The sequence below is a fragment of the Macrotis lagotis genome, chromosome 6 (genome assembly GCF_037893015.1).
Source record: "Macrotis lagotis isolate mMagLag1 chromosome 6, bilby.v1.9.chrom.fasta, whole genome shotgun sequence".
In the NCBI taxonomy this organism is placed as follows: domain Eukaryota; kingdom Metazoa; phylum Chordata; class Mammalia; order Peramelemorphia; family Peramelidae; genus Macrotis; species Macrotis lagotis.
In genome coordinates, this window is record NC_133663.1 from 128139483 (window position 1) to 128158194 (window position 18712).

Consider the following 18712-nt stretch of genomic DNA (forward strand, 5'->3'; position numbering starts at 1 on the left):
GATATTTATTGTGCTCAAATACCATGAAGTCCAACTGAACATATTACCCATTTGGTCACCTCTAACATTGCTCAATAAATATCAGAAATGTAAAATGCATACTCAAAATTCCACCAGTAGTATGTATCTTATGTGTAAGGGGATAACGCCAAGCAAGTCACAGTGAATATCACTGAAAACTGCAGTAAACTATTAAGTCCTAAGTAGCATTTATTAAGTCTTCATCTGGTACCTTCTCCGAAGCAAGGCTATTGGACCTTTCAAAGCTGTCCATGCTTCCTAGACGGCCTCTCATTCTGTTAGCTCCCTGTGGGAAGACAAGGATTAAATATTTAACTTGATTCTATATATCGATCCAGAATCCAAAAGGCTAGTTTTGAGATATGTTATCTTATGCTGCTACTGAACTAACAGCCTTGTATCCATTATACCATAACATGGCAGTGGCAAACAATTAGAAATAAAACATGTATTCATAGATAAGGAAACATAAACAAAATGTGTTGGTAAATAAATGTTAAAGAATATTAATGAATGATAAAAAAATCATAAATATGAAAAATTGAGAGAATCACAGTTAGACTTATAGGAAATGGTAATGAGAAGTAAGCAGAACAAAGAAAATAATTCACACGTTTAGATAACCTACAAAACAAAAATTGATACTATGTAATTATAATGATCAAGCATGGACCCAGAAGTAGCGAGCTAATGGTAAGGAATAATGTCCATATCGTCAGAGAAGTGAGATGTATGATTGGCTGTGCTTTGTATGCTATTTTTTATTCATTTGTTTAACTTGGGATACGCTCAAAGAAATGGCTCAATCATATTAATAAATGTGATTTAACAACAAAAAATATGTATGATAAAACCTTTTTCATTATTTAAATTGGTACTGTGGTGAAGATGCTGGGTCTGGAATCATGAAGTCCTGAGTTCAAATCTGGTCTCAAACACTAATCAGTTGTTTGACCTTCAGTAAGTCCCTTAAGTTCTGTCTGTCTCAGTTACCACAACTGAAATGTAGAGATCAAAATAGTATCTACCTTACAGGGTACTTATGAAAATCAAATTAAGATTTGTAAAGTTCCTACCATAGTGATTGACAGATAGTAGTCACTTCATAAATGCTAGTTCCCTTCCTCATTCCTGATTTTACAGATGAGGAAATAAGAACTTAAGGAGTTTATATTATTTGCCCAACTCAGACTAAAAGTTTCCTATTTCCCTTATTTCAATATCCTTTCTACTATACCATATAGCATCTATACACATGAAAAAAAGTAAGAAGACAGTAGAAGAAATTTGGCTTTTGTTTCTTGGTTTTTTTCTCAGCTAGAATAAATATAAAGACAAACAAGAATATCTCAAAGAATCATCTTAGACCAATTCAAGTCTGAGAACAGCAGGCAGCCTGGCAGAAGGCGGAGGATGAACTCTCAAACTCCTGGGTAAATTTATGAATGATTTCTTTTCATTGACCAAAATTATACTGTGTTAGAATCTTAGGACTCTAAGAGGGTTTTATGGATCATCTAGTTCAATTCTAATTGTATAGATGTGGAAACTAAAGCCCAAAGAGGTTAAGTAATCTTGTCCAAGGTAGGTGGCAAGAGCCTTAATCTAATACTTCCATTTCCCAGATTTATGCTTTGGGGTCTTTAGATATTAAAATTTGTTAAGAAGGCAAAGTAGAAGATATAGCAAACAAATTAAAGAGCCCAGCTCACCCAGAATGCTACTGGCCTAGGTTGGGCTGTGAGAACTTTCTCAGAGCCCAAAAGCTCAGCCCTTATACATTAGCTCATGATGGGTCTCTTGTCAAAATAATGAACAACAGGTCATTCAATTAGTTTTTACTGTCTGAATATCTAATTAAACTCCACTCCTCTGGGACATTCTCTAGACTATAAAGCAAGCTATGAGTCTGGTAGTCAGGTTAATATTAAGGGCATTCTGCTCATCAGTTTCATCAAGTGAGGTGTTTCTTAAACTTGGCAAGTTTGGAGAAGAAAAGATGTCCTGGGGACAAGATAGCTGTCTTCAAGTTTTGAAAGGGTGGTCTTAGTGGAGAAATTAAATTTGATCTGTCTCCAAGGACAAAATCAGGAAAAAATGGATAAAGTTTCATCATTTAGGCTTGATGTGAAGGAAAATTTCCTAATAGTTAGAACTGTCCAAACTGGCATGAACAATTTCCAGAGGTGGTGTGGTCTATCAGCAGAGACTGGAAGACTAGTTACCAGTTATGTTATAGTGGAACTGTCTTTTATCTAGGGTTTGGACTACATGGCCACTAAGGTCCCTTCCAACTTGGAAATTCTGTGATTCTTCAGATGAAATTTCAGAAGGACAGATGTAGGCTTCAGAAAAGGAAAAACATCCTCAACTAAGTTTTCTCCAGAGACAACTTATTCCCCTCCAATGACATCTTCAAGCAGAAGATGAATTTCTTTTGGAAGTTATAGAGGGCATTCTAATTAAGATTGGATTGAAGAGATGACATGTCAGATCTATTCTAACTCTAAGGTTCTGAAATTTTAGTGCTTCAAGGAATTAAAAGTAGGAATTAGAGGCAGCAATATGGTGCTGTACATAGGGCATTGATCCTGGAGTCAAGAAAACAAGCTCAAATTCGGCCTGAGATAACTGTTAGCTATGTGCCCCTGGATGAGTCCTTTAACTTTTCTCTGTCTCAGTTACTCTATTTGTAAAATGAGGAAATTATTACTCTCCATCTCACAGGGTTTGAGGATCAAATGGGTTAATATTTGTAAACAGATTGGCAAAGCTTAACATATTAAACAAATGCTAGCTGTTATCTGTTGGTCTCCATGAAAAGGGTGGCTATAAGAAGCTAAAATGAAAAAGTAAAAGCTGTAAAAACTTGAAATATAAAAAACAGATATGAGAATCATTCTAAATATGCTTGTAATATATCTTTTCTATAGTAGGGGAGGGAGAAGAATGAGGACCGGGACTTGTGATTTTATCAGATTAGAGAATTTTAAGTATTCCTCACAGAAGATACAATCTCCCATCTCTATGTTTTTGCATTAGCTGTCCCCATGCCTGAAATGTTAATGTTCTGCATCTCTATGTCTTAGCTTCCATGACTTCCATCAAGATTCAATTCAAATTCTATTCTTCTGCAAAAAGTCTTTCCTGATCTCCACAGGGGCAGGTGCCATCCCCTCTGATATTACCTTTGGTCTACTCTGTATTAATCACACATGTACTACTTACATGTCTACTTTCTCATTAAAAAGTAAGTTCCTTGAGGGCATAGGCTGCTCTCTTTCTTTGTTATCTCCAGTGCTTGGTACAGCCTAGGATATAAGAAGTACTTAAAAAATGCTTACAGATCAGCAAACTTTGGCAACTGAGAATCTTAGAAATGGCCTAGAGCATTGAACTGTTAAGTAACATACTCAAGATCATACAATTAATGAGTTTCAGAGGCAGAACAGGAAGCCAGAACTTTTCATCTCCAGGGGAGCTTAGGTGGCACAAAGGACAGACTTGTCTCCCTGAGTTCAACTCCTAACTCAGACACTGGGTAAGTCACTTCACCCTGTTTGCCTCAGTTTCCTCGTGTGTAAAATGACCTGGATAAGGAAATGTCAATTCCACTCCAGTATCTTTGCCAAGAAAACCTCAAATGAGGTCATGAGGAGTCAACAACTTTATATCTTGAAGGCTACTTGAATTCCATTCTTGAAGGCTACTATTCTCACAAAGATATAGTCATAAAAATACAAATGTAAATTTATAATCAAGAGGAGTTTTCTCCAAGAAAATAAAGTTTTCTCCAATGAATAAGATGTTGAAGTTCCCCAACTTGGGGGACTTAAGGACAGAAAGGGAGGGAGTAAGCACCTTTGAAACTGAGCTTTCATTATGTTCATGTATCATTTGGCCCCCCGCAACAATTCTCTGAGGTAAGGACTATTATAATACTCACTTGAGGAAACTGAGCCAGACAGAGATTAAGTGACATGCTAAGGATCACACAGCTAGTAAGTGTCAAGTCTGCATCTGACTCTAGCCCCACTTTACCACTTAGGGTAATAAGGATTAATTTAAAAAAAAAATTAAAATTATAGACTTACTTCTCAATATAAGCAAGGAATGGGCATATGGGAAATTATAGATTAAAATTTCTCCAATATTTTAGTCATGGGTATAATTATAGTCCCCACAATGTAATGATCAACAATAGGGAAATGAACCAAAGACATCAGACACTAAATCCATGACACTAAGGACAGTAGGTTAATAATAAATAAAATGAATCATATTTCTAAAACATTTTGAAGATCCTCAAAGTGCTTTTCTCACAATAACCCTATGAGAAAGGCATATGAAATATTATCATTTCAGGAATAATAGAAGACTGACTAAGCAGAACACTTCATAGATTCTGGATACCCATTCCTAACCAGGAAAGCCTCAGCAGCCACCCACCCTGCTTTACTGGCAAAAAAAAATATGCCTGTGTTCAATATTCAAATGGAACTCTGAATTTGAAAAAAATATTAATTCTAGATCTTTGTGAAGCATATGTTTAGGATTCATAACATTTTATATACATATATGTGTATATAAAATTGAGAGCATCTTCATCTACCTTGGCACATAGAAAAATAAGTTCAAAGAAAAAGACAACTCAAAGTATTAACTTTTTTAAAAAGTATCTGGGAGATTTAAATAATTAGGCAAATATCAACTGCTCATGGATGGGTAGAGCTAATATAATAAAAAAATGACAATACTACCAGTTTAGTGCCCTACCAATCAAAATTACAAAAAAAAATTACTTTGAGTTAGAAAAAGTTGTAAGTAAATTCATATGGAGAAATAAAAAGTCAAGAATTTCCAGTGATTTAATGGAAAAAGTGCAAAAGAAGGGGGCTTAGCCTTACCAGATCTAAAATTATATTATAAAGCATCAGTCATCAAAACTATCTGGCTAAGAAATAGAGTGGTGGACCAGTAGAATAGACTAGGTGCAAAACCAGGAAACGATTATAGTAATCTGCTATTTGATAAACCCAAAGAGTTCAGCTATTGGGATAAAAATTCTCTCTTCGATAAAAACTGCTGGGAAAATTGGAAGTTAGTATGGAAGAAATTTAGATTAGACCAACACCTAACACCCTTTACCAAGATAAGATCCAAATGTATACAGGATTTAGACATAAAAAACAATACTATAACAAATTAGTAGATCAAGGACTAATTTACCTGTCAGATCTATGGAAAGGGAAGCAGTTTATGACTAAGGAAGAGATGGAGAACATCACTAAAAACTAACTAGATGATCTCAATTAAATTAAGTTAAAAAGCTTTTGCACAGATAAAACCACTGTAACCAAGATCAAAAGAAATGTAGTAAACTGGAGAAACAATCTTTACAACTAATGTTTCAGACAAAGGACTCATTTCTAAAATATACAGAGAACTGAGTCATATTTTAAAAAAAAAGCCATTCCCCACCTGACAAGTGGTCAAAGGATATGCAAAGGCAATTTACAGATGAGGAGATCAAAGCAATCCATAATGATACAAAAAAATTGCTCTAAATCATTACTTAAAATTAGAGAAATGCAAATTAAAGCTTCTCTGAGGTACAACCTCACACCTCTCACACTGGCCAATACGGCCAGAAAGGATAATGAGCATTGTTGGAAGGGTTGTGGGAAATCTGGGACATTATTACACTGTTGGTGGCGCTGTAAACTCATCCAACCTTTCTGGAGAGAAATTTGGATCTACGCCCAAAGGGCATCAAAAATGGGCATACCCTTTGATCCAGCAATACCACTACTTGGTCTATACCCTGAAGAGATGATGAAAAAGGGTAAAAACATCACTTGTACAAAAATATTTATAGCATCCTTGTTTGCGGTGGCAAAGAATTGGAAATCAAGTAAATGTCCTTCAATTGGGGAATGGCTTAGCAAACTTTGGTATATGTATGTCATGGAACGCTATTGCTCTATTAGAAACCAGGAGGGATGGGAATTCAGGGAAGCCTGGAGGGATTTGCATGAACTGATGCTGAGTGAGATGAGCAGAACCAGAAAAAACACTGTACATGCTAACAGCAACATGGGGGTGATGATCAACCTTGATAGACTTGCTCATTCCATCCTTGTAACAATCAGTAATTGTAAACAATTTTGGGCTGTCTGCAATGGAGAATACCATCTGTATCCAGATAAAGGACCGTGGAGTTTCAACAAAAAGTTCAAGGACTATTACGTTTAATTTAGAAGAAAAAAACAGATATCTTATTGTCTGATCTTGTTATCTCTCATACTTTATATTTCTTCCTTAGGGATATGATTTCTCTCTCAACACACTCAATTTGGATCAATGTACAACATGAAAACAATGTAAAGACTGACAAATTGTTTTCTGTGGGGAGGTGGGGGAGGGAAGTAAGATTGGGGGAAAAATTGTAAAACTCAAAATAAATAAAATCTTTAATTAAAAAAATGTATCTGGGAGCAGCTAGGTGGTACAATGGATAGAGCACTGACCCTGGAGTCAGGAATACCTGACTTCAAATCCAGCTTCAGACACTTAATAATGACCTAGCTGTGTGGCCTTGGGCAAGTCACTTAACCCCACTGCCTTGAAACCACCCCCCCCAAAAAAAGTACCTGAATGAATAGTGAGCCAGTTAGATATGCAGCTCCTCACATCTATATAGATATCCTCTATATAGATAGAAGGAAAAAAATTTAAAAATTTAATTTTAACCTCACATATCTGGCCATGATATCAGTATCAGTAATGTAATATTTTGGTTAAAAATTACAAGAATAATACTGGAATAAGTAAATAGAAGCAGAAAACATGTGAAATATATTTCTCTTCCAATATACTTAGCCCTTGGAAGGTTCTTACTGGAACAAAAGAAAATATCCATATTCACAACTAGAAAGGATTATTAGTGAACTTGAATGGGAATCAAAGGAGAGCCATTAAGTTAAATAAAGTCTAGGCAAATAAAACTTTCCCCTCAAGGTTAATCATGATAAAAATGTAGGATAAGAATGTTCAACTGCTTTATTTTTTTACTTCTTTGTTTATTTTTATTTATTTTTTAGGGTGGTTTTTTTTGCAAGACAAGTAGGGTTAAGTGGCTTGCCCAAGGCCACACAGCTAGGTAATTATTAAGTGTCTGAGGTCTGATTTGAACTCAGGTACTCCTGACTCCAGGGCCAGTGTTGTATCCACTGTACCACCTAGTCGCCCAGCTCAACTGCTTTACATGATCTAACTGCTATCCTATTTGAAGGAAAGAGGGTGGATTAGAGAAATGACCTCTGCAGGTTCTTTCAATCGTATGATTATATAGCATAACAATGAATACTCTTTACAAACAGGGAAAGTGAATTTCAAAAGAACTGAATGACTTGTTCAAGGTCATTTCAAATAAACATCATAATCACTATGCAAATTCACATCATGACTGCTTATGCCACTCTTCCTACTACTAAGGTAGTACAGGAGATAGAATCAGGAAGATGAGTTCAAATCCCATCTCAGACACATTTACTATGGGACTCTAGGCAAATAGTCATTATAATTAACTTAAAATTTTAATACATGAGGATAGATTAGACAGAAGTCTTTATGTTTGCTGAAATAAAAGCTTAGCAAGTAATTATTTTTTCAAATATAGATTTTTCTTGGTAGAAAAAATAACAAGTTCTATGTATGGTAATAGGAATGGATACCCCTTCAAATCATTAAATATTTTATGCTTTGGATTTTTTGGAGGAACAGTATAGTATAAGCACACGCATACACACACAATTTCCTGTCTTGGTATCTTCAGGAAGCTCTAAAGGTTACTGAGAAATTACTAGTAGATATTAGATGATAGTATCTCAATTTTATTCAAATATCATTTGTCTCGTTCCATTTAAATGACCCTACCTCATAGGTCAACAGTTGCCACAAAAAGGCTATAGTTGTATTGAGGGAAAGAGTGATTCTTTCTTTTAGGTTATATCAAAGGATTCTTGGGTTTTATTTATAAAATAATTTAATATCTAAATCTATCCAATTCACATGATCAGGATGAATTAATTGATAAACATTATTAAACAGTTACCAATGAACAAATTGTATTAATTGCCAGACAAACAAACAACAAAGGTCAGACAGTCCCTATTCTTCAGGAATTTACATGGTGGGGGGACACATGTTCATGGATGAGTAAATAAAAAATATATATTTTATAAAAAGCAAAATAACTGGCATCAGAGAACAGCATCCAGAAAATTTAAGAAAATACTCTCAACCCACTCCTTTGAAATGTCAGGGTGGTAACATTGCAAAATATTGTATACATTTATAATTTTCTGTGACATTGATAGGATTTCCTCATTTTTCCCTTTTTATAAAATATTTATTTGTTTTGGAGGAAGAAACTGAAATTCTGGTGATTTAAAAAACAAAAGATATTAATAAAAATTTATTTTTAAAAATGATAAATACAAATTTACCCATTCATATGGTCACAGATCTTGGATTTTGTTGGCATACTATTTTACTTATTTCTAGTCCCCCCCCCATTCCTATTAAGGGGAAGAACAATTATAAAGAACAATTATAACTCACCTGTTTACAATTCACTAAAGCCTGAGTTTTTAATAGAAATTTTGTATCTTTATTGTCTACTGTATTACCTGACACAGAGCAAGGCACTTACTATTTAGATAAATGCAATCTTAAAAGGAGCAGATATTTTTTTCCCTTTCTAAAGCTCTTAAACCTATTATGAGTGTGTGAAGTTTTTTGTTTGTTTGGTTTTGGTTTTTGTTTTTTAGGTTTTTGCAAGGCAATGTGGTTAAGTGGCTTCCCCAAGGCCACACAGCTAGGTAATTATTAAGTGTCTGAAGCTGGATTTGAACTCAGGCCCTCCTGACACCAGGGCTGGTGCTCTATCCACTGTGCCCACCTAGCCTCCCCGAGAATGTGAACTTTTAAATGAAATTATACAGGAGTTTCCTCACAATGGCTCTGGCCTTTCCTTTCCCCTAAAAAAATTATGCTTTTGCCTAAGCTGTACACTTGATAATCTGCATTTTGTTGTTTCACAATATTATACTTCTGAAATTCTACCTCATTTGAGATTAAGTAACTCCCATTTCACCATATACTACACTCTTAAATGAATAATACAATAATATAGTTATGAAAGCATTTTCCAACAGGTAATATTACTCTTCTAGGGTTTCATTATTGGTACCAAACTCAACAAATATCTGAAAAATCATTATTATAAACAAAAACAATTCAAAGAACCATTTTGGAATTTCAATCTTCAAACATGTACAGTTATTGATACATTCAATCTGAATTTATACACTAAACAATGCTTTAAAATATTAAGCAAAATCATCCCTTGAGCTTTAGACTATTTCTCCCCATTAACAATATTACATGGCATAGTACCAGACTTTAATAAAGTATTCTGACAAATTCCCAATTCATTCTGTGTCTTAGTTTTCATATCTTTAAATGTTCACATTCACCACTGAACTCCTTTCCAGGATTTAGCTCTAAAACTAATCTTTAAAACTCACAGACAAATCTTAATGTCTAGGAAGCACTTTGAACACCAGCCAAAAAAAACTGACTGCAATACATTATAATATCAGAAATTATTTTTCCCCTTTAGTCTATATTCTACAAATATGCAAAATTCTTAAAGCTAACTAGTTTTCTACTGTACAACATAGTCTCTTATAACTTCTTACAATTCTCTATCATATACTGTCTTACGTTTACTATTATTTTAGATACTAAATCACAGTTCTATTCTGTATGTTCAGAAATCTCTTTAAAGCAAAAGGAATTTATTCATTATAAATAAAATCTTACTGCTCTTCCTCTTCAGAGACTGACCAGAAGAGACATCTTCACAAAATATAATCAAACCTATGATATAAATTTTTTTAAACACTAAAATTTTTTTAAGGTTATTCCAAACCTTTTAAATCTCTCTTCAGACTCCATACTGCACTCTCCATTGATGATTTTGCCACAAACTTTACCAAAATAAAAAGGTCAATCATCAAAAGTTTTTATCTGCTTCTCATCTTATATCACTCAGATGACTATCTCAGCATCTCTTCTTTTACTCCTTGTCCTGACAAATCCCTCTAAATGCACCCTTCATCCCATTATCTCCAGCAGATTTGCTAATATTCCAAAACTAATTTTCAGTATCTTTCCTATCTACTTGTTGCCTACAAAAGTGCCCATTTTTTCTCAACCTTTAAAGATTCTCACTTATCTGACCACCCTTGTTAATGATCATCCTATATTTCTCCTCTCTCTCATGGAAAAACTTCTTGAAAAAGCCATGTACATGGGGCGGCTAGGTGGTGCAGTGGAGTCAGGAGTACCTGGGTTCAAATCCAGTCTCAGACACTTAATAATTACCTAGCTGTGTGGCCTTGGGCAAGCCACTTAACCCCATTTGCCTTGCAAAAAAAAAACTAAAAAAAAGCCATATACAACTTTACTTCTTCTCCTTTCACTTTCTTCTAAACATTATACAACCTAGGTTCTATACTTATCATTCAATTGAAACTGCTCTCTCCAAAGTTACAAATGATCTTTTAATTGCCAAATCTAATAGCATTTTCTTAAGCCTCATCTTTCTTGACCTCACTGAAGACTATGACACTGTCAATCACTCTCTTCTTAGGAATACTCTTTAAATTAATTACACTATTCTCTAATAGTTCTCTTTCTACCTGTCTTTCCACTCTTCCTTAGTCTTCTTTGTTGGATCGTCCATTAAGTCAATCCCACTAACACAGTATTCTTCAAAATTCTGCCCTTAGGCTTCTTTTCTCCTTCCCAAAGTTTCCTTTGTAATCTTGTGTATTTTATTTTATTCATTTGAAAACATTATTGTGAGAAAGGGTTCATGGATTTCACCAGAATGGCAAATAGACCCATGATGCAAAAAGATTAAGAATGTTTGGGGATTCTGCGAGTTCAAAAATATCTATGCTAATGATTCTCAGATTCTACATGTGTATACAAATGCAATGTATATATATATACAAATATACATACACATTTTTGTAGTGTGTATACATGTAGTGCATATATAATGGGTGTATATATACACAAATATGTGTATATGTATATGTATGTGTGTGTATGTGTGTGTGTATCCAGCCCTAACCACTCTCCTGACCCCTAGTTTCCCATTATCATCTGCCTCTTAGAAATCTCAAAATGAATGGCCCATAAACAACTCCAAATGTCCAAAACAAAACTCATCATCTTTCCTCTTCGAACCCTCCCCCTCCCTCTTCCTAACTTCCCTATGATTGTCAAGAGCAACACCATTCTCCTAAGTACTCAGATTTGAAACTTCGATGTCATCCCCAATTGCTCCCTAGCACTCACCCTACATATTCATTCTGCTGCCATGTCTTATTTCTACTTTTGTAACACATCTGATCCATCTTTCCTTTTCTCCACTCATACAACTACCACCCAAGTACAGTCCTTAAGGACTCAATAAATGTTTGTTGACTGACTGAGCTGACATCCTGATAAGGTTTTTGTAGCTTGTTTGGGATGGGCTAAGTCTATAATGATCATTTTCTGAGTTATTGAAAGAGATATTTTAATATTAGTGGTAGAGATAAAATATGTAATAGTGTGATAAATTTATTTCCCACAATATGCATTTCTTTACTTTCAAGATTTTCCCTTAGATCCCAGGAAATTACAAAAGAGGGGTTCTGTAACAATTTTATATTGTAAAATACACTGAGTTCTTCAAGCATTACGATTCAAATTTCCTATTTCCACTTTTCTGTGCTACTCAAACTCTACAGACAACTCAAATATAAGAAACAGCAGAACACCAGATATAAAATAATGTTTGTAATTTTCTTTAAACTAGAATTCACAAATAAAGGTATTAATTTTGATGATGACAAGAGTCTGTTAGCCTAGAGAAAAATGAAACTATGCACTGATATACAGGCAATATTTTAAAGAAAATACTTGACTCTATCTTGTTAAACTTACCCTTGAGAAAATATTCTCCAGAGAACTGGTCAAAGATCTCTTAGCTTTGTTTTTCAAAATGTCAAGTTTGAACCTGCCACTGCTTCCCACATTTTCAGGAACTGTATTATTAGAAAGATTCTATAAAAAAAAAAAATGTGAATTTTAATTTTGAAACAGATTCACAGAAGCAAATAAATGAAAGGAACTTTAGAAAGCCCACCCCACCCCTATCCTATCCTATTCAAGACAATAAAGTCTAAGGAAACCTATGCCAAGTAACTTAAAAAGGAAAGGAAAACCTGGGTTTTAGAGGTTCAGAGTCCTAACCCCAACACAATACTCTCTTCACTACATCACCCTGTCACATTTAACTAGATTTGCCTTCTTTCTTTCAGGTTATTGTACATCCTAGGCAACCTAAGAATCCTGTTACATTGAAATAAAAGGTATGTTTCAGTGGTTCAGATTGTACATATGAGATACATGGAGAACAGAGTTTCAGAAGGTATTAAGATTAAAAATCCAAGTCTTGACATGTATTTCTTCTAAATGTAATGAGAAGTGATTAAATTTACAGCATGAGTCACTGACACTGTTTTGATTATCACTACATGCGGTTGCAGGCCAAGGAAGAGGGGCAGTGGAACCTTCCAATGGACACAGTCCAGGAGGAGGAGAAGCAGGGTCACATACTATTTCTAAAGGTTCTTGCAGAGGTACATTGAAAGTACCCAGTCAACTAGCTTATACATGGACAAGACCCTTAATTTTTCTGTGCCAAGTTTTTCTAATCTGTAAATGCTTTAAAATGAAGGTATTGTCCTTAATGCCTCAGTTTCCTCACCCAAAAAAGAGGGATTGGACACAATGTCCTTTAAGGTCCAACTCTATCTGTACTACAATAGAATACAAGCTATGTGCAAGATACAGTCACTCCTCAAGTGTCTTGCCATCCACTTGTATGACTTCAAGCATTCATGGGATTTTTATTAGTAAATTCACTTTCATGTTGTGACCATGCACATTCTCAGCTATGTGTAGTAAAGAAAAAGAGAGAGGCCCAATGAGTACAAACTTGCATTTGCAAATAGAAAAAAAAGTATTCATAAAAGTATTTGTGGATATGCTCTAGAAATAACTAAAGTAAGCTTTTCAAGGGCACAAAGTTGAAATTGAATAAAATGGATAAATGAGGTAGTGGTCACCCTGCCTTCTTGTTGATACAAGGGTAGTCTAGCGCCCCCTCCTTCTGTCTCTGCCTGAGCTGCTACCACAGAAGAGCCAAAAAAAAAAAGCCAGTCAGACTTCCCAGCTCACACTGGAGGTCGAGGACTCACTCCAAGGCAAGTGCTTTTAATGGGAAACAGTTCAACCACAGAGCCAAAAGGGAGATTAGTGATAGAACATTGAACCTTGCTCTTTTTTCTCCTCCAAGTTCTTCTGACATCACTACCCTCCAAGCCCTCCTCTCCTACATAGGACTGCCTCTCCTCTCCTCTGCATTTTATGGAGGGGTTTTGGTGGTTATTGTATTAGGAAAAGTTAGGGAAAAAATCATCAGAATTTATGTTTTATTATAAGAGTATGCAGAAAAAGTATGTTTTTAGCAATCAAGCAAAAGATTGATTTTTGGTGGTCACATAAACCTAACACCCTTTTAACATAGGTTCAATTATCAACATAGATTTTTTTGACTTTCACATCAATTCTGGAAATATTGTTGAGGGATGACTATGCTATAAGTGACACAGATATAAAAATGGTACTTCCACTGAAAGGATTTTATAATCTAATTAGAGAGTTGTGATATACGTAGTAAAAAGGCAAAGTGAGTAGTATGGACCAGTGGTGTCAAACTCAAATGAAACAGGTTCCTGCAGGTCACATATGAAATGGAAAACGGGGGCTACAAGCATGACACCTCTGGTATAAGCATTCAAACAACCACCAAACTTTTGCCAACCACCTACTATGGGCCACGGAAATGCAACAGCTCAGGGCAATTAGGTGGTGCAGTGGCTAGAACACCAGTCCTAGAGTCAGGAGAACCCGAGTTCAAATGACCTCAGACACTTAATAATTGCCTAGCTGTGTGATCTAAACCCCACTACCTTAAATAAATAAAAATTCAAGAATAAAAGAGAAATGCAACAGCTCTTGCCTTTAAATATCTGCAATCCTAACAGGAGTAAGTCAGGAAAGCATTCATGGAAAACAACAACATTAAGAGGGTGCTGGAAAATGGGTAGAATTCTAAGAGTGAGGAAAAACTGAAGGGTAATCAAAAAAGATATGATCTAAGCTAAAATATGAAAGGAGAGAATGTGCAAAGTTTATTCAAATAGAGAAGAGACAGTCTGTCAGAAGAAGGATGATTACATGGAAAAGTAAAGAAAAAGATGGGATACAGTCAGACTACAGAAAATCTCAAGAGCCAAGAGAAAGAGTTTGGCTTTTATCCTGTGACCAATGAAGAATCTCTGAAAGTTTATATGCCAAGAAATTATATTATTAAAAATATGTTTTAGAAAGAATATGGTGGAGAAAAGAGATAAGTCAGAATGATCAGTTAAGGGGATTATTGTAAGGATCCGATATCAATCAATCAATTAATAAACATTTATTAAGTATCTATTATATACCAGGCACTATGCTAAGCAATTCTTTTCTGATCTTAAACCAATCAACTATTTCATGGGCAGTTCTGATGTTTTCTGACACACCTTGGTTCCTCAGGAGACAAGATAATCTAGTGCTCCCATCTCTAGTGCTCCCACATTTTGTGGCTTTCTCAAAGGCTTCAGTTGAATCAATGAAGTAGACATAGATGTTTTTCTGGAACTTCCTTGCTTCCTCCATAATCCAGCAAACACTAGCAATCTAATTTCTAATTCCTCTGCCTCTTCAAAAACAAGCCTGCTTGCCTGGTAATTCTCACCTATTACTGAAATCTTGCTTGCATAATTTTGCTAACATATGAAGCAAGCACAATTGTTTGGAAATCTTGGCCTTAGTCTTCTTTTATGACTGAGATGTAAAATTGATCTTTTCCAATTTAGTGATCACCATTGAGTTTTTGAAATTTGTTGGTTTAAGATTGAAAAAGGAGTATGTCAGAGCTGTATACTGTCATCTTTTACTGTCATAATTTATATTCAAAGTACATCATTTGAATTGCCATGCTGGGCAAACCAAAAGTTGGAATTCAGGTTCGAGGGAGAAAAATCAATAATCTCAAGTATATAAACAATACATTCTGATGCCAGAAAGTGAAAGGAAATTAAAAGGGTGAAAGAGGAGAATATAAAAGTTGATTTGAAGGGTAACAGCAAAAGAATTAAGATCTCAGCAACTGATGCCATCACTTCCTAGTAAACAAAGGGGAAGACATGAAAGCAGTGTGATCTTATATTCTTGGGCTCAAATACTTGCAGAAAGTAAGTGTAGATAGCCATCTATGGCAAATTTGGACATCATACTAAAAAGTAGAGATATCATACCTTGCCAACAAAGGTTTGTGCAATCAAAACTAGCGTTTTCAGTACCAACTTATAATTGTAAGAGACAGACTATAAAGAAAGTTGAGCATGGAAGAATCAACATATTTGAAATGTAGGACTAGAGAATACTTTTAAGAGTCCTGTGGACAGCAAGGAGATCAGTCAAAACTTTAAAAAAATCATTCAGACTATTCATTGGGAGGTCAAATACTGAAATTAAAGCTTAATGACCTCCCTAAAGAGAGTACAGGAATCACCAAAAAAGAATCTAATGTAGAGAAAAATTCAAGGCCAAATGGAAAAAAGGAACTGCAGAGGATAAGGTGGATAGACAGTGTCAAGAAAATAATAAAGATGAACTTGGACAAATTTTGGGATATGACAGAGGATGACAGAATGGGATCATGACAATACTAAGCACTAGTGATTCAAAGAAAGTCAAAAGAACCCCCTAACACCACCCTTGAGGAGCTAACCATCTAATAAGAAACAACAAACAGTATGTTCAAACAAGCTACACACAAGAAAAATAAGAAAAATTCAACAGAGGGAAGACACTAGAATTTAGGATTAGTCTTATAATATATAGTATAATATGCAAGATATTGTACTAGAAGAATAAATAGGACTTAGTGATTGATTAGACATGGGTAGAAAATAGGAAACAAAGATTTTTTGAACCTAGATTATTGGAATATGGATGAGAGCACTGATAGAAATAAAAATGTCAAGAGTGAAAACTACCTTTGGTAGGAAGATGATGAATTGTTAATCCCAATTTATCTTCTTTCCCATGTCCCTTCAGCAAAGTATTGCACTGACATATGAATAAATTAAATTTATGACTAGATCTTTGCATTTTAAAAAAGAAACAGTATCTATGTTTACTTTGCAATTATTAGTAATAGTATTTTTATTTAAAATCCTACTGTAGCGAATGGCACTTTCCACTTGAATGAGTGTGGTTATAAAGGTTAAACTATGATTTAGTTTGTGACAAGAGTTTTTAAATTCATAGGACTATGACACTACTTCCTATTTTGCTGATTTACCTTGCAGAGTGCCTAAGATTTTGTTCAAATAACATTACTCAAAGCCTATTTGCATGCACATGACAATTTTAAAAACAATCTCCTCACCACAAAATCTTATATAGTAGTATAGTAGTATAATTTAACAGATAAGAAAAAAAAGACTGAAAAAAAGGTTAAGGGACTTGTTACGGTCACAAAGTTATTAAAAAACAGACAAAGGGCTTAAACCTAGGTCTTATGATCCCACATCCAATGATCTCAACATTATCTTACACAGTCTCCATTAGGTTAATCAGAAAACCAAAATAAAATAATCTACTAGCTCTAGGGTTCTTTATTAATTATATACATATGTGATCTATGTTTTATATTCCAGAAACATCCTAGTTTTTTAAATTAATAACAATGTTCTTTAAAATCATATTTCTAATTCAGTTAGTAATTTTCCTACAAAACCTCCAAATACTGAAAGAAGATGCATGAGTGTGTGTGTGTGTGTGTGTGTGTGTGTGTGTGTGTGTGTATAGTTCCCAGAATTTTTACTCCAAAGGAATACTAGAATTTAAGGGAAAGAAAATTTACATTCCTCTCTTCTGCTATTTTGGCTAAGTCTGAGCAATTTTCAAAAGACTCTTCAACATTATAGTGATGGACTTAATAAAAACAAATCAACTAGGAAGTAAAAAAAAATTACCATTTGAGTTTCTCCAATATGAAGATGGGTCTTTTGTTTAGTTTCACACAACTGCCTCAAATGCAAAATCACAAGCTCATTTTCTTCTTGATCATTTACTGGCTTCATTTTCTGATAGAAAAAAAAAAGAAACTAAACAAATTTTAGCAATGTAGTTTCTATTATTTTAGTTATTCTTGCTCCTAATTTGTCTGGAAAAGGAGTTACCAATAATACTAAGCAACTAAAACATTAGCTATTTTTAACAGTAAAATCAATGTTGATACTTTAGATATGACTTATTAAGTAATAAGAACATTATCCATACATCTGTAACTTTAATTAGCTAAGTATAAGTAAAACAATCTTATAAACACAGGATTAGGTCCTATCACTTACAATTATATAGCTCCAACTTTTTTTTTCAAGTTTTTGGATTTTGTTACCTGAACACGTTCAAAAATGTCAGCCTGTTCATTATCTGTCAGTGATGAAAGATGTCTCTGTATTACTAATTTGGCTCTTGGTGGATAAAGGCCTAAAAACAATCAGAAGAAATATGTAACATATAATAGAACAAATTTAATTCCACATAATTCACTACTGTCCATCTTAACAGCTATATATTCAAGGTGGTAGAACATCTTCCCAATAAGTTAGATATCTGCTATCTTTACCTTTATCTGAGCTCTTGCTCAAGGAAAACATCAAATTATTAATTAAATGTGTTTCATACCCAGACATCGAACCAACTCTAAAATCATCTGATACATATTACTGACTGGCTGCTACTGATCTACATTATCCACAAATATACTGTGAAAAACTATCAAATGTTTCACTAAAATCCAGGATTCCCAGATCTTTGCCAAAAAAGAAATGGATAACTTGTGATAACCTGTTCTTGATGAGATCTTACTGGCTTTTAGTGATTTCTATTTCACTTTCCAAATGTTAGCAAACCATCCATTTAGTGACATACTCTAGAAGTTTACCAAGAACCAAAGTCAAGTTCACCAATTTATACTCTAAAGATTCCATTTTTTGTTTCTAAATTTTTGTGGGGGGTCTGAAGGAGGGAGGGAAAAGGGTCATTTTGTCTGTCTTCAGTCTTGAATCCTCTGTCCTCTTCTACAGGACTTTTCAAAGATAATAGACAGGAACTCTTTTTCAGTATTAAGATGCAGTAGCTGGGGTAGCTAGGCATTCTTGATCATTTTCCCACTTATTTTAGATCCCAGCTCCTTGTAAGTCAAGAATCTGGTAAAATCTGACAGAACTTGTGCTCTTCTGAAATGTTTTTTGCAAAGGCAGTGCCACCTCCAAGTCAAGCTGAGACAGCCATTTTGGGAGGTTGCCCAGTACATAACTGAAGGCCTGTTCCCCCGAGTTAAGATACACTAAATATGATAATTCCCTTTATTTGATCC

General features: G+C 34.6%; 1 protein-coding gene across 3 annotated transcripts in view; it reads right to left on the reverse strand.

Annotated features, from left to right (window-relative positions):
• Window positions 1-18712, reverse strand: part of TBC1D4 (TBC1 domain family member 4) — a 196179-nt gene that overhangs the window by 47541 nt on the left and 129926 nt on the right. For all 3 annotated transcript variants that reach the window (XM_074191812.1, XM_074191811.1, XM_074191813.1), the window contains exons 6-9: window positions 17729-17820; window positions 17304-17414; window positions 12094-12213; window positions 233-307 (exon numbers count right to left, since the gene is read on the reverse strand). In XM_074191812.1, the coding sequence (XP_074047913.1) occupies window positions 233-307; window positions 12094-12213; window positions 17304-17414; window positions 17729-17820 (398 nt within the window). The remainder of the gene's footprint in view (window positions 1-232; window positions 308-12093; window positions 12214-17303; window positions 17415-17728; window positions 17821-18712) is intronic.